Source organism: Macaca mulatta, chromosome 3, assembly GCF_049350105.2.
Source record: "Macaca mulatta isolate MMU2019108-1 chromosome 3, T2T-MMU8v2.0, whole genome shotgun sequence".
Taxonomy (NCBI): Eukaryota; Metazoa; Chordata; class Mammalia; order Primates; family Cercopithecidae; genus Macaca; species Macaca mulatta.
In genome coordinates, this window is record NC_133408.1 from 128,704,134 (window position 1) to 128,721,709 (window position 17,576).

At 39.8% G+C, this 17,576-nt stretch overlaps 1 protein-coding gene across 4 annotated transcripts in view; it reads right to left on the reverse strand.

Moving 5' to 3' along the window:
- Positions 1-17,576, reverse strand: part of CDK14 (cyclin dependent kinase 14) — a 727,116-nt gene that overhangs the window by 566,906 nt on the left and 142,634 nt on the right. For 2 of the 4 annotated variants that reach the window (XM_077998072.1, XM_015134131.3), the window contains one exon: positions 16,940-16,985. The exons of the other annotated variants lie outside the window; for them this stretch is intronic. In XM_077998072.1, coding sequence (XP_077854198.1) covers positions 16,940-16,985 — 46 coding nt within the window. The remainder of the gene's footprint in view (positions 1-16,939; positions 16,986-17,576) is intronic. 4 annotated transcript variants of the gene reach the window in all.

Consider the following 17,576-nt stretch of genomic DNA (forward strand, 5'->3'; position numbering starts at 1 on the left):
AAAACTGGGGTCTTGTTGTATTGCCCAGGCTTGTCTCAAGCAATCCTCCTTCCTCGATCTCCCAAAGCACTGAGATTATGAGCCACTGTGCCCAGACACAATTAACTTTTAGTAGAGAATTTACTATGAGCCATTTACTGTTTTAAATGTTTTACATGTTTGGAAACTGTGGTGATCCTATCAATCCTATGAGCTAAGTATTATTAGAATCCTCCTGTTTGAGATGAGGAAGCTGAGGCATGGAGATGTTAAGTATCACACAGCCAAGGCGTGCTGGAGCCTGGCTATGACTGACTACAGGTTTATGACACCAGGCAGCTCGTTCCAGCATCCTGACTTATCGCCTTATAATATATGAGACTGCCTCACAGCCTTCACTCACAGATGAGGACGCTGAAGCTCAGGGAGATTAAGCAACTGTCTGTTCATGGTAACAAAGCTACTAAGTGGTGGGGCAGAGTTTCAAATCCATATCTAATGCTAAATCCTTCTCATAAGCAGCTTCCTGTTATCACCAAACCTCTGCTCCAGTTTGTAATGCTGTCAGAAATATCTCATTTTCTCCTATTCTCAGGGGGATGGTTGCTAGCCACTTCTCTCTCTTTCCTCTTAGCCAAACTGCCAATACTGCGTCCACAGTTTGAGCTGTTGGCTCTTGAGGCACCTAAAGAATACAAAATAGGATTTATGTTTTTCACTGCTATGTAAAATTAAGCATTCGGGTCCATAAATCTAGAACACAGAAAGAACATAGAGAACAAAATGCGTTTGTCTGAATAGACAAATTAGAAAGTGACTCATTATTTGTCATTAATCTTATGAAGTAGAATAAATAACTACCTTTTTGAAATCCGTATCACTAGTGTTTCTAGGTCACATACCTCCCCTAGTCTGATGCTGAATGCAATTCCTTAAATCCTGACCTTTTCAGGAGAAGCAGAATAAGGGGAGGGTGAGAGGGCATGAAACCTGAGTCCCAGACAAAGCTCCACTGTGAGAACAGAAGACTGTGGCCTGGGGAACAGCACTTACCTTCCCTGAGTACAATTTCCACCTCTACAAAACAGATGAAACTATATGTCCACTCCTTCACAGGGCTGTTTTGTTGCAAAAATTCACTGAAATACCATATGAAACTGTTTTGTAAACTATGAAGCCCTGTAAAATATATTATAAATATGCAGTGACACTCCTGCCTAATCTTAGCAAGCATGAGAAGGGGTTTCAGGGCTTCTGATGATGACAAAGAGGAAGACAGTAGCCTGTGCCTCTAATCCCACACACCCAGTAACCCAACCTTCCAGATGAAATCTTCACTGGACTTTCAGGTTCAGGAGCTGTGTCTTAAAACAACAGTGAGAGATAATAAGCACTGATTTAAATAAAAGGCTTGAAAACTCCAGGAAGGCATTATCACCACTGTAACTGCCATCCTAATCAAATCTCTGAGGGATGGCTCAGGATGCTCAAGGGGAAAGTTAATTGCTAGACTTTCTGATCAAGTGTGAGATGGTGAAAATTTTACCTTAAAATCACTGAAAAATAAACTGATATTCATAATACTTACATATTCTACTTTTTAATAAATTGAAAAAGAAAACTTAAAAAAAAAAACCTAATACCTTAAAATCTAATATTCAGAACACTTTAGGTTTTCCTTTTCAGTTGTGCTTTTTTTCCCTTCTGTCTTTCCCACTATTGCCATGCCAGTCTCCCAGTCTGCCATCAACCCTGTCAAAGAGATGCATATATACAAAGAAAAGCCCTTTAAAGAAAGCAAAATAACTAAAGATCTCCAAATTCAACTAAGGAAACAGCTGCCCATCTCTTAAAATAAAAGATGTCTAATTATTGGTATTCATGTGGTCAGCCTACACCCTCAGAAGGGCACAGATCCACTCTTTCAGTCACAGCAGAAATCCTTTTAAGCCATTTGACATCCTGCACTGTGCAGTTTTAGACCTACACATATGTCTGGGTTAGAGGAAAAACACATGATCACAAACTCTAGAAAGAAAAAAGATTACGGAAGACAAAGACAACAAAAATTTTAAAATAAAAATAATTTTTAAAATATATATATATATATATATATATAAAATACGAGAAAGACAGAGAGCTGACAAATGGCATGCTATTACATTAATAATGGAAACTATGAATATTCATTACACAATTGCCATAAATAGAAGGAAGGAAAACCAGAGAGTGCAGATGGAGCAAAATCTCAGAGTGCTAAAAAAAAGAAAGAAAACACATGCAGTCTCAGACAATACTTTTTAAGTAGGGTCCCTGGGTAGAAACTTTGATCTAAGATAAGATGGGGCAGTAAAGAAGGAATTTCCTTACACAAAGTAAATAAAGAGCATAAACTACCCAGAATGACAGGAAGAGCTTTCAGTAAAAACACAGTCAGGGCAGTCTTTGCTTAGGATGTTTGGAAAAAGGATAATCAAGCTCCCAAATCACGAATAAGGTTAGTAGGTATTGCTTCACCTTCCCACACTCCCACTACCCACTTAGAGAAGGGACCACCCCAGATAAAAATCCAATGCACTAATGTGCAATCTCAAATGTTCGTCATTTTTATATATCTTGGGAATGAAGAAGAAAACCAAAAATATGAATAGGATTAACCTCAAAACATGTGCTCTGGGATCACAACTTTTATACCCAATTGAATGCTGAGGACTTCAGGGAAAGATCACTGCACTAGATTGACAGTTTTTCTATTAACAAAGGTTTCAAGAAAAGTACAGAAAACTCCTAAGCTCAAGATGATAATGCATACATTTACTAAGCAAAAATATTACCACACAGTCATTTACTTTTTAAAATGTGCACAGAAGATTCCAAATTGTAGTTTCCAAACAAACAACAGGGACAAAAAGATGCAGGCGCTAAATTATTGACAACACTCAACATCTGACCTGTACTTTTTAATTAGATAAGAAAGACTCCAACTCCTTAAAGCAAATGCTGCAGGATTAATAGTAAGTACCTACTCTAAGCAGGAAAACCCATTTGCTTGCAGCACTTCCATTGTACTTCATTTCTCAATTAGTCCCACAGCCTAGGGCTACCCTAATACACTTTTAGCATTAATTTGCAACTTAAAAGTTATACAATTCTAGTAAATGTAACCCAATCATCACCAAATGCAAGAAACTTTCAATGTTCCCTTTAAAAGGCCAACAATCCAGCAGGTCTCTCCAGCTGCTACTTAAGCTGGTATGAGGGCCCTGTCTGGGTCATCACCACTTCTGGAGTTTCACTAGCCCTGTGACCCTGTGCTAGTTGCTTAACTTCTCTAAACTTCCGTTTCCCCATCTGTAAAAACAGAAATAATAGTGCCAACATTACCGGGAAAATTAAATAAGGTCCCTACAGAAAAAAACATTTAAGATAAATCCCATCCCCATGAATAAACAGTTGGTGAATTCCTATGGTGAAGGGAAGGGGAGGGGAGGGGAGGGGAGGGGGGAAAGGAAGGGGAGGGGAATGGGAAGGGGAAGGGGAGGGGAAAGGGAAAGGGAGGGGAAGGGGAAGGGGAAGGGAGGACTGAATTATGACAACAAATTCACCTAAAAGACTCCAAAAGTATTATCTGTTTATTCTCTCAAGCAACTTTTATTCAGCATCTACTAGGTGCAAAGGACTGTTCTGAATGAATGAGATTTAGAGAGAGGTAGAAATGCTGTTTCTGCCCTCAGGAACCTTACACAGTCTTGTAGGGGGAATAGAGTATTTTGAGGATGTGAACATCTGCTCAGACAACAGGTCCCAAGACTTTGATAAGTGTCTACAATGGAGAAAATGTACCAGTTACTCAACACATGAACACACGACACATGGAGTAGAGACAAAGGGGCTTCCCCTGCCAGACAATAAACACGTGCCATTACAAAAGCTGGCAAACAAGAAAGGGAACCAAGTAGAATCAGGAGAACCTCTGGGGAGGCACCAACCCAAAAATGAGGAGGTACAGGAAAATTCTCCCTCCCTCTATATCTGGGGTAATCATCATAGACCTTCTGGAAATCCTGTGACCAGATGCACACTGTAGATGTGACATATGTGAACACTGTTTCATTCTAAAACATGAGTTAGTAGTGCTCACATATGCAGAGCCCCTGACTGTCTTGTGGGATGCAAAATCCCATCCAACAAAAACCACCTGGCATACAAACCCCACCAGTGGGCATTCCCTTCTGCCAGATCCACTAACATGTGGTCATGGCAAGGCCACTGTGATGGGCAGAAGTGGGGCAACAACAGGAGGAAGCCTAAATTTGGACTTTACAGACTCAGTTTCCCCCTCTTTAAAATGTGGAGGTTCCTAAAATTAGATTGCTGGTGTTCCCATCATAAAGCCAGGAGGCTTCATGTGCCCCACAGCTTGTGCCCACAGATGTGAGGACTTGTGTGGAGGATGGCCCAAATGTCACGTGCAGTACCACGCTGCATGTGCCGATGCTTTGCGGGGCACAGCCCAGCTCTATGAAACAGTGGTGCCTGCTCTATGCCAAGACCCTTTACAGGAATTACAAGCATTATCTTATTAGTTTTTATGATTTTGCCAGGCAGAGATGGTTACCTCTGTTGTACAGATAAGGAAAAGGAGACTACTAGGCGGCCTCACACAGATTACTAATGTGGACGTGGTGACAAGCTGGAAGATGGGTGGAGGAGATTCCAGCGCTCTTGCACTTTCCACCCGCACCCAGATTCTGAGGTTGTTCAGGCGGAGAAGCGTCACTCACTGCAGTCTGGAGAGCACAGAGTTTCAGCTAGAAACAGCATTGTCACTGCCCCTGACATGCCAGTGCCAATCAATCGATCCACCAAAAAGAAAAGAAAACTCAAAGAAAAATACCCAGCCTAGTCAACGGAGTAAATTAGATAATTAATTTGATAAGGTAATAATTTGTTGAGTTAATAATTCCTGTGGCTTGTCTGTGCCTTGCTGATCCTTGAAGTGGCAGATGTCCCACTCAAAGTTCACAGATATTTCTCAGGCTGCCAACTAGACAAAAATACTACACACTGATACATCATCCTGTAGGATATACATTACAGAAACATTTAATATACATACTTATAACAGCAAGGGGATGTCAACTAGATCATGAATAGTCATACTCCTCTCTGTTTTTGTTGTTGTTGTTTCAAAAGTCTTGCTCTGTCACCCAGGCTGGAGTGCAGTGTCACAATCTCTGCTCACTGCAACCTCTGTCTCCCGGGTTCAAGCAATTCTCCTGCTTCAGCCTCCCAAGTAGCTGGGACTACGGGCTTGGGCCCCCACACTGGCTAATGTTTGTATTTTTAGTAGAGACAGGGTTCCACCATGTTGGCCAGGCTGATCTCAAACTCCCGGCCTCAAGCAATGCACCCACCTCGTCCTCCCAAAATGCTGGGATTACAGGTGTGAGCCACCGCACCCAGTTCTTTTTTTCCTTCAGTATCAATTTTTACATTCCCCAGAACAGCCTTCAAATAACTAAACATAATGGTCAAATCTCTCACACGGCAAGCTTTAAAAAACCAACAGAAATTACTACACAATGTACCTGAAGACCGTGGTTATTAAATATTTAGAGAAGTTAAAGTAATCAGTATTTTATGTTCATTAAAATTTTTAATAGTGAAGAAATACTCATCTGAGGCCTAAAGAAAAATAACAGCTTTCATCTAGAAAGTTACAGGTATCAAGAGACAAAAAAACTGTTAAAATCATTTTATGGAATACTGGAAAGAGATTTTCAAATGTAATCTTTGAGTTTTCAGGCTGCATCTTTTATTTAAATGTCCAGTTTCCTGAAACCCCTGCATATGTGTCAACTGTGTTATTTGAAATGGGTTTAAAAGCACTAGAGATGTTAAATATCATTCAATCAACATTGTGCAGTAGACACAGAAAAACAGGGAAAAATTGCCTTAGCTTTATTTCTTTCCCTTCCTTTACCCTCAACATAAATGTAATATTGAAGTGACAGAAATAGATGTTCCAACTGGGATCCACACATCACACTCACTACCACCAGTCTGAGAGGTGAAATACCCAATGGAGGTAGAAACTAGTTAGAGGCTCTCAAATGTATGTTAAACGCTTCCCAAACAAACAGTGGGAAGGGCTGGCAAATACATTCATTTTAAAAGTAAATATTAACTTAATGAGGTTGGTGACCGGAAAACTGATTCTGCTCTCTTGAGATTTTTACTTCCCTGCTCCTTCTCATCAAAAAGCAAAAGAAAAAGACACAATAAGACACAAATTCTCCTACTTCTGAGTCCAAATGGGATCAGAAAGGATCTTAAATCACTCTTTCTGTATGTGTCCTCAAATCTTTCCAACTCAACTGATGGTAAAAAGGGAAGATAAAGTAAATCAAACAATGTAAATACTGGCAGAACTAGTCCATTAAATGCAGTGGGGAGCATCAGAAAGGCCAAGTCTTTTTTCAGGAGCCATAATTCTGTGCTCTAATAGCAGAATATGGCCAATCATTATAAAACACCTCTTAACTCCTGCCTGAGACTTCCCCACTCTTCTTCCCTTGCCTGCACCAGTCGCGCATCAGAAAAGTATTATGTCTGGTACAAAGATGGCAAAGGCAACCAAAAGGTCATTCACTGGACCCAGAGCCTGGGTCATGAGAGGGTTCAGAGCAAGGTGGAGCCCAGTGGCTGGCAACTAAACCACCAAAAGCAAGGTATTTTCAGAAAGAACAAAGAAAAGGGAAAGAAGAAAATGCAATGATACTGGAAGCACAGAAGAAAATCCAGTGAATTGGAAGCATTTTATGTTTATGTAAAGGAGAAGGAGAGAAAGAAAGAAAAAAATTGGTCTATCCCTTTTCTTAGCACTCACCCTACCAATTAAAACGAATCCAAAGTATTGAGTGTTTCTCCCTATACCCACCTAAAGTCTTCATCTTTCTAAGATGTAAATATTAAAAACCTGTTTCCTCTATACTTTTAATCTTCACAAAGATTTTAGCTGTCATAATATGAATTAAAAATGAAGCTAGAGTGGCTTCACATGTACAAGCTAATAATCCAAGTGTATATATTCAGGACTCGAAGAAAATGAATGAATTTATTATCTGACATTTTCTGTTCAATATTAACCATTTGCCTCATTCAATGAAGGCAATTTACACCCATTGAAAGACGTTCTGACACTTTTTTTGGAACATGCTAGTAAAAACACAGCAGTTTTCTCATCATGCCTTCCAGCTCAAACCAGTCTGCCTATCACAAGGTGGTCCATGGTACCTCAACCAACAGTTAACCTTCCATAATCTTCATGGACTACAGACCCCTCACGTTTAGCAGGAAATTTTTACTACACAAATTACTACCAGAAGGATCAAGTTTACATCTCACCAAACAATCCACCACCCACTCCCCACCTAAATCCACATAAAAATGGCAATACAAGCTTAGTTTTAATGTAACCTTGAAACTGAAATCTAAAACGTAAAGAGTAATTCAGCAGAGAAACCCCCTTGATTTCACAACAACAAATCAACCATGCAACACTATTTAGTAACAATGATTTAATCTCCCCGGGTCTCAGTTTCCTCTCTGTAAAATGCGTGTAACTCGGTTCAAAAATGACATAGATCTACAGCAGGAATCCTTAAGGTTCACTTACTCTTAGGCCTTTTTTAGGAAAAACCATTCATCTGCTAGAATTACTACCAAAATCAGTTGTTTCTTTGTGAGAACTTTGTTTTCCCAACTATATGCTGCGCCAGTAGTAGTAGTACCTAGATGTTATTTCGCCCTTTTCTCCCTTCTCCTGGGAGGCAGCCCAGTTACACACATACACTTTGGATGCAGAGAGACTACATTAGAATACTAGATTAAACCACCTTCTAGCTGAGGGACTCTGAGCAAGTCACAATTTCAATAAACCCCAATTTCCCCATTATCCATTTGTTGCATTTCCTTTTTTTCAAATGTTTTCCCCACGCAGAGGATACTTACAATCTTACAAAACTGAGAGCATACACTACATACAATGGCTGTTTCACTGTAAAATAGCAATTTTTATTTTATACATGTTCTGCCATGAACATAATTACTTTTCTTAATAGCAAATATTAAACTTACTCAATGAAACACATAATTGTGATAACAGGTAAGGTTTTGAAGCTGAAAAAAGTCCACCGTTGAGTTTAATATGCCTAACCATCTTGCCTGAAAAAAAAAATCAAAACGGAGGAAAATGTGTGTATAGATATACACGCGCACACACACACACGTATGTATATATATATCTCATCATCATACATATATATATGTATGATGATGATATAAGGGAACTAAAGGGAATGCTGAAGATCATCAAAGTGAGTCATCCAAAACTGTGGTCATCCAATTAATGTCACTTTTACGGGTTTTTAATCTTTTTTATCTTCTAATAACTATATAGAAATTAGTGCAATGCACACTGCACAATTTGCATTGTATCTTGCAAGTACACATTTTTTTTTTCCTTTCATGACTAAAACACCTTTTGTGTTGCACATGTAACACATCATTTAGATAAAGTAATGCAAACCTCTTGGGGAAAGTTTTGAACTCAATTAGGGCATCTGGGGACAAGCCATATGTTACCAAGCCTTTTCCACACCTGAACCCCAATATGTAATGACCCAAGGATGCTCATTTGTAAGATTAAATAGTCTGCCTTTTAAGAGAAGAGAAACAGCAGGACATTCTCCATCATATTCACTTGAAGACAATACAAAGAGAGCTATATAGCTGAAGATTTAAAATAAACGAGCACCTATGACACGAAAGAATTTGTAATTCATGTCCTGAAAGACTGTAACTAACATATCTCTTCTTTACCTGTATGTTTTAATTAATAAAAAAATGTTTTCATTCAAATCAAAAGTAACCATAAGTTATTCTCACTCATTTTTCTCTGTTGTAGAATAATGCTTACTTACCGGTTTCTTTGTTGGACATTTCTGTATCACTGCTTTAGTTTTTCTTTAGGCTAAAATTTCTGGATTATGAATTTGATATTAATAAATACACAATTATAGGACTAAGATGACTATATTTTCTGAATCAAAAATCAGAAAGCATTATCTAAAACCAAGAGCTGTTCCAAAAAAAATAAGATTGCATATTATTGTAGCAATATCCATCTTCAACTCCTAATAATTCAGCAACAGGTATTTTAAAAGAAAGGCTCTCAAACTCTGAACTCATTTGAGGGATATGACACACCCCCAAGAATAACCCTTGCTAACTACAGCAGCAAAATTTTCAAGGTGTGTGAATATTTTGATAGGGGAAGTGAAGAGGCCTGCACCAAAATCTTTAAGGAGCACTTAGAAAACTCTCACCCTCCACCTCTACCACAGCCCATCACTGCTTTATAGAATGGGTGCAATCTCCTTTTTTGAAAAACCGTTAAAATAGAAAAACTAATAATCCAAGACAACTAAGTTATCCAAGAGATATGTCATAGGTTATAATTTCATATTTGGCACAATCCCATGGGCAAATCTGAAATAAGTCAAATTCCTAACTGCAACACAGTCCCCTTCTTTCCCACTAAAAAAAAATACATCAAAACATAATTGAAAGACTGACTTCAATATACTCATTTTTTAAAGAAAAGTATTTACGTACTTCAATATTTCAGCTGATCAGAACACAGAATTATAACATGTTCAAGATCTGCTAGACTAGAATAATTCCCAAACTCTGAAAAACATCATAGTTTTATTCTAAATACCACACTTCATTATAGACATCTTACATGAGGGTAGCCAGAGACTGAGAAAACACAAAAGAGCACACAGAATTGTAGAATCCAGGACTCCCTGGGTTCTCTATGCAATTCCAAATGTCTTTCAAAGTATAACTTGCAAGACTGGAGAAAGGTATTTTTAATCAGTGAAAGGTCAAATAAGTACTTGCCTGATGCATTTTCATCTAGGTATAAAAGCACAGATTGAAAACTTTTTTTCTACTGTATTATGACTATATGGGTCATAAAAACCTTAAATTTTTTTTTCAACACATTCCTTATACACATAAGATTCATCAGTATCATAGAATTTAGAGTAGCTATTGAAAAGCAAGAAAACCATTAATTTCCGTATTAAAAAATTAATCATATAATGTTACACTATAAGACATGCCATACTTGCAGATGATTTCAGAATCTTATAATATTTTGCTAATACCTGGCTTTTTCCTAAAACCACTGTAAAATAATTTTCCATATCCCCAGCCTAAGTTTAGGATGCTCATGCAACACTCAGGTCACAATAAAGTTACCAAGGCAAAATTAATTAATTAATTTTAAGAAAATTCCCAGGCTCATACGCCTAAAAGAAAGGACAGTTCATTTCAAAAGAGTTAATAAAATAAAACTAAAAGACAGCCAGGTAGGGTGGCTCATGTTTGTAATTCTAGCATTTTGAGAGGCTGAAACTGGTGGACCGCTTGAGCCCAGGAGCTCAAGACCAGCCTGGGCAATATAACGAGATGCCATCTCTTTTATTATTTTTTAAAAAAATGGATTTTAAAAAGAAATTTAAGAAAACTAAAAGTTACTAAGAAAGAAGGAAAACTTAAAAAATAAACAGTAAATTGGAAAAATAACCAGAACTTTACATACTGAAAATACAATAGATTCAAAAGGGAAAAGTAAATATTACTTCAATCACTCCCTTAAAATGATGAAAGAGCTCCTTTAAGACACTGATGAGTCCTGAAGAAATTGAGCTTGCAAAACTGAAAGCAAACTGCTGGTTCCAATATCTTGTAATTATGCCTTTTATAAATTTCATGACAGCAAGAATAATAAGAGTTAAGAGTGTTTGGAACTAGGCTGGGGACGGTGGCTTATGCCTGTAATTCCAGCACTTTGGGAAGCCAAGGTGGGTGGATCACTTGAGGTCAGGAGTTTGAGACCAGCCTGACCAACATGGTGAAACACTGTCTCTACGAAAAATACAAAATTAGCAAGGCGGGTGGCGCATGCCTGCAATCCCAGCTACTTGGGAGGCTGAGGCAGGAGAATCACTTGAACCCAGGAAGCAGAGGTTGCAGTGACCCAAGATCACACCACTGCACTCCAGCTTGGGCAACAAGAGCGAAACTCCACCTCAAAAAAAAAAATAAAAAGAGTGTTTGGGACTATAAAAAATTTGTCTCAAACACTCAGGACTGGAATCTATGGTCCAGTCCTGAGAAAACTCTGACCCACCTTGGCCTCACTGATTTCAATGATTGCTATGGTTCTGAATAGGAGAAGCCGTCTCAATCACAACCCAGCAATATAAAGATTTCTAAATTAATGGCTCAAATTCCAGTCAGAAGGAAAATAGGCATAGTGTACTGCAGCTGAGCCCATTTTGCATTTGTTGAAGAAAATACAGTAGTTAGGCTGTACAGAAAGACTTTCTACGTCAAAGGTCAGGGTCATCGTCATCTTTTTTTTTTTTTTTTTTTTTTTTTGAGACAGAGTCCTGCTCTGTCACCCAGGCTGGTGTCCAGTGGCACAATCTCAGCTCACTGCAACCTCTGCCTCCCAGGTTCAAGCAATTCTCCTGCCTCAGCCTCCCAAGTAGCTGGGACTACGGGCACCCGCCACCACGCCCGGCTAATTTTTGTATTTTTAGTAGACACAGGGTTTCACTATGTTGACCAGGCTGGTCTCAAACTCCTGACCTCAAGTGATCTCTCCCAAGGTGCTGGGATTGCCACCAGGCCTGGCCCAAAGGTCAGCTTTCAACAAATGAATTCAAACATGCAAATCAGAGCACTGCCCAAGAGGGAACACTAACCACTCCTTACAGCAGAGACTTCCTACAGGCCATACAGCCTGCCACCAGGATGCAGGGTGCTCACGACAGAAAGAGGACACTACTCATGTTTTCCATTTCTGTAACATTCTGCCTTTTGAGAATTACAAATTGAATGTGACTAATTCTCCCAAATGTCATACATCTTACACTTTGTGACAGACATGTACTTCCTCTCTGAATCTTTACAGTACTAACCAGACATTTGAGCCACTGTCTGGGACTAGACCTAATTACGATAATTATGTCTACCATCATTAGGGAGATGGTAAATATGATCAAACACTTATAAAAAGGAAAAAACTGAAGCACAGAAAGTTTTAAGCATCAGAAAATTAAAACTAAATTTCCAATGAGAGAATTAAGAAGGTAGTGATGTTCTTTTTCAGCTATCTAAAAGGTTGAATTTGAAATATAATGACTTCCTGGATTACTGGCATAATTAAAGAACAGTCTAACTTTTAGACCTCTTGCATAGAATAGTTTCATAGCATCTAGGACTGGCAGACATGACCATAGTGAAAATAAAACAGGACAGAAAGTAATATAAAATCTTTTTTTTCTTTTTTTTGGAGATGGAGTCTCACTCTATCCCCCAGACTGGACTGCAGTGGTGCAATCTCAGCTCACTGCAACTTCCGCCTCCAGGGTTCAAGCGATTCTCCTGCCTCAGCCTCCTGAGTAGCTGGGATTACAGGTGCCCACCACCACACCTGGCTAATTTTTTTTTTTTTTTTTTTTTTTTTTTTTTTTTTGAGACGGAGTCTCGCTCTGTCGCCCAGGCTGGAGTGCAGTGGCGCTATCTCGGCTCACTGCAAGCTCCGCCTCCCGGGTTTACGCCATTCTCCTGCCTCAGCCTCCCGAGTAGCTGGGACTACAGGCGCCCGCCACCTCGCCCGGCTAATTTTTTTGTATTTTTAGTAGAGACGGGGTTTCATTGTGTTAGCCAGGATGGTCTCGATCTCCTGACCTCGTGATCCGCCCGTCTCGGCCTCCCAAAGTGCTGGGATTACAGGCTTGAGCCACCGCGCTAATTTTTATATTTTTGGTAGAGACAGGGTTTCAGCGTGTTGGCCAGGCTGGTCTCGAACTCCTGACCTCAAGTGATCCACCTGTCTCAGCCTCCCATAGTGCTGGGATTACAGGCATGAGCCACCGCACCTGGTCTATAAAATCTTATGACAAGAGAGAGTGAGATTGAATCTCTACCCAGGCCCAGCCCTGTAAGATGCTGAGAGATGGTCAACCCATAAATGCCTGTGAGGCTGAACTAGATCAAGAGTCAGGCTGAGACCACATCCAGCATGACATAAAATAAACATCACTTGATATATGAATCTTTGAATAGGTGAGTACTATGACAAGAAAGATATTTCAGGAAGGCTGAGTGGAGGAATAAGATGGAGCAGTGATACCAATGAAGAGTTTATTGAACTAAAGTAGGTAAAAGTGAAAAGGTTCTGAGTTGAGATGGCATCAGCTGCAATGATAATGAAGTCACAAAAATAAAAGATAACTGTTTGAAGCTGGGTGCGGTGGCTCATGTCTGTAATTCCAGCACTTTGGGAGGCCGAGATGGGTGGATCATCTGAGGTCTGGAGTTCGGGACCAACCTGGCCAACCTGGTGAAACCCCGTCTCTACTAAAAATACAAAAGTTAGCTGGGCGTTGTGGCGGGCGTCTGTAATCCCAGCCACTTGGGAGGCTGAGGCAGGAGAATCACTTGAACCCTGGAGGTGGAGGTTGCAGTAAGCCAAGGTCACGCCATTGCACTCCAGCCTGGGTGACAAGAGTGAGACTCCATCTCAATAAATAAATAAATAAATAAATAAATAAATAAATAAATAAAGATAACTGTTTGATAAGAGTCAAAAGGTAGGAAAGAGATAGATCGTGAAAGGCCTTGAAAGATAAGCCAGGAGTTCGGAGTTAAACCTGCACATCTTAAAGTAGTAAGCAGGGGAAGAGCAAATTTGTATTTCAGACCCATCATTCTGTTGGAGTGGGAGGCAAGTCGTAGGCAGGGAAGTCAGTTATACAACTACTCCCTGTCCAGGAACAGATGATGAGGCTGAATGTGCACATCAGCAGTGGGAATGGATATGACAGCAAGGAACAAAAACCAAGCCAACACCTGGATGTGGGGTTGGAGAAAAGGTTAGGATAGCATCAAGTTTTTAGCTTGGAAAATCATGTGGCTGGTAGAGTCAACAGCAGAGAGAGGAACGAGAAGGTGCATGTTTGGGGAAATACAAGAATTAATAATATGTGCTAAGATCGAGGTGACTGTGAGACACAGAGGCAGAAACCTCTAGCGGGCAGCTGGACATCTGGATGTGGAGGTTAGAATAGAAAGCTGAGTCAGCTACACTGACGTCAAGTGTACACCAACCACTCAACCAGAGCACGACAACTGATCACAGAGGACAGAAGGCTGAAGTTATGGATGAGATGGGGAAGACTTAAGCATGTTCAGAGCCTACGGTGAAAGTATCTATTAAAAGGAGAGGGAAGAAAACATAGTAAAGAAAGACAATAATCAATTATATAAGCTTCTGGAGTAGAAAGGAGGGAAAGGAATTGAGAGGACAGGAGGAAGAACTAGCCTGGAACAAAACAAAGGACAAAACCCTGAGATCGACGGAGAAAAAAGGAAGTAAGACTGGAGCAAATAAGGGTACATGAATGGGCAGGGTGTTAACAGAGTGAACACCTAATGGTATTAAGAGCTCTTAGAAGTTGGAGGGTGTTACAAGTTGAATTGTGTCCACCAAAAATTCATGTCAAAGTCTTAATCCCCAGTACCTTCTAAAGTGATCTTATTTTGAAAAGGGGTTCGTACAGATGTAATTAAATTAAGAGGAGGTCATACTGAAGTAGGGTGAGCCCCTAATCTAATATGACTTATATCCTTGTAAAAAGGGAAATTTAGATAGACAGAGATGCATTAAGGGAAAACAATGTAAAAAGACACAGGGAGACGGTGGTCATCTAGAGCTAAGGGGAGAGGCCTCGAATGGATCCTTCTCTAACAGTCCTCTGAAAGAACCAACTCTGCTACCATTTAATGTCAGACTTCTGGTCCCCAGAACTGTGAGACAATAAAAATTCTGTTATTTAAGTCACCCAGTTTGTGGTACTTTGCTAGGGTAGCCCTAGGAAACTAACAGAGAGAAAGCCTTCTACTAAAAGAAGAAAGGGTGGAGGAGGGTTGCAAGAAGGCTTAGGGTGAGTGAAAAGAGTTCAGCAGGAAACAAGTCAGTTACATAAGGACACAAATGCAAGATGGTCCACAGTTGCCTGACGTTCCAGCTAAGGATGGAAATGATAAATTTATTTACAGAGTGATTTCCTCAAGCAGCTCTTGGCAGCCACTAGGTAAGACAGGAAAAGATGCCAGGTCAAAATCAAGGGCTGGCAGCATATATTACAAATGAAGTACAAAAGGGTAAGGCCATTAAGGATACTGGCAAGACAGTGATGTGCCCTGAGTGAACAGGAAAGGAACTAAAGGGGGAGGATGGGTTGTGGACTATGAGAATGGGATGGGATAGGCAGAGAAGGGATCATCTAGAAACTGGAAGCCAGCAAAGAAGAGATACAGGGAATACATCAGCAGTAAAAGAGCTAAACAGGAAAGATTGTTAGTGGGATTTAATATTTTAAACCTAGGACAGTCCCAGTAAGACGCAGCTCCTGCAGAAACCAAATAAGGGTAAAGCAGGTATGAGATGAGAAAGTCAGGAATGCTAGAATGTTGTATTACAGAGTATACATCATCCTTATGGACACTGAGACATCCCCTGACGGTAACAGGGTAGAGAAAAGAGTGAACCAGCTTCCACCATGCTCAATAAATGGAAAAGAATGACCAGAAATATCCACAAATCATATTTGTATCTAACCACTTATACTAGTCCATTTTCACATTGCTATGAAGAAATACCCAAGACCAGGTAATTTATAAAGAAATGAGGTTGAATTGGCTCAGACATGCAGGATGTACAGGAATCCTAGTGACTTCTGCTTCCAAGGAGGCCTCAGGAAGCTTCCAATCATGGCAGTAGGCAAAGGCAGAGCCAGCTTCTTACATGGCAGAAGCCAAGAGCAAGAGAGCAAAGGGGGAGGTGCTACACACTTTTAAACAAGCAGGTCTCACAAGAATTCCCTCACTATCACCAGAACAGCACCAAGGGGATGGTTCTAAACCATTCATGAAGGATCCACCCCCATGATCCAGTCACCTCCCACCAGGCCCCACCTCCAACATGAGATTTGGCAGGGACACGATCCAAACCATATCATCCCTCGATTCTGGTTCTCATAAAAATCAATGCATGGCTGGATGTGGTGGCTCACAACGGTAATCCCAACACTAGGAGGCTGACATGGGAGGATTACCTGAGACCAGGCCTTCGAGACCAGCATGAACAACATGGTGAGACTCCATCTCTACAAAAACTAAAAAATTAGCCAGGTGGTGGCATATGCCTGTGGTCCCAGCTACTTAGAAGGCTGAGGTGGGAGGATAGGCTGGGCCTTGGAGGTGGAGGCTGCAGTGAGCCATGATGGCACCACTGTACTCCAACCTGGATGACCAAGGGACACCATGTCTCAAAAAATAATAATAGTAATAATAAGAACTACCACCTTTATTAGCTCTGGTATTATATCTTTATATAAAATAACAAAGAGGGACATGGACTAGAAGCTAAGATCAATATACACAGTCTCTAACTAACAGAATCGTTATATTAAATGTAAAGTAAGCAAGAAACCCTATAAAAATGTGCTTGGGGCACTCACAGACCAGATGTAGAACTTTTTTTAATTTTATATGCTTTGTACACATTTTCCTAGGATTTGAAAAACTAAAATAGCTGGAAAATGACAAAATAAGTGCTGGCAGCCTTCTACCTCACAAACATAAAATAACTGACCAAAGCAGAGAAGAATGAGAAAACTCATACATGATCACCCATTTTTATAAAACAAACTAAGTGCTTAATTATCTGGATTATATGCCATAAATATATGAAACTCTCTGCATTTCAAAGGTTTATTCCAATTGCTAAAAATTTTGTATTTCTCACCAAAGAGCCAGGCAGAGTCAATACTTTGTTCTGGAAATCATCAAAGCTAAAAAACAGAGGGATAAAGCAGAACCGCATGAGTTAACCTTTTAATCTACCCATGAGAACAATTCATGAATTGCTGTAGCTATCACCATTTCCAACTATTTCCATACACATACATATACACTTAATTAGAACTTTTGTCTCCAAAGTTCAAAAGGTTTTATGTGTGGTAATTTTACACTGGTGGAGATTATCTGTATTTTCTGACCTTTCATATATTAGGTATCATTAATATTCTAAAATAAATCATTAAATCAAAAATAAAATTCAAAAATTCACCAGAAGTCATAGTGTAGTTATTGTTCATCACTTCAGGAAAAATGGGGCCACTTAGGGACATGGTCTGGGCATTTATTGGAGACAAAAGGTAAAAAGACATTTGGAAAGTTCTGCAGTCATTTCACAGATATGAAGTTGATGCTTTACCCAAGACTCTCATCACAATGTCACCGGAAACATCACGTCCACTAAAAACTATGACACAAAATACCAATCTTCTTTCATCTTCAATCTAGCTTAACCATGTGTTTCTCCAATAATTATTTAGCCCCTTCATTATGGCCAAGTACTATGCCAAACCCTTCCAAACATC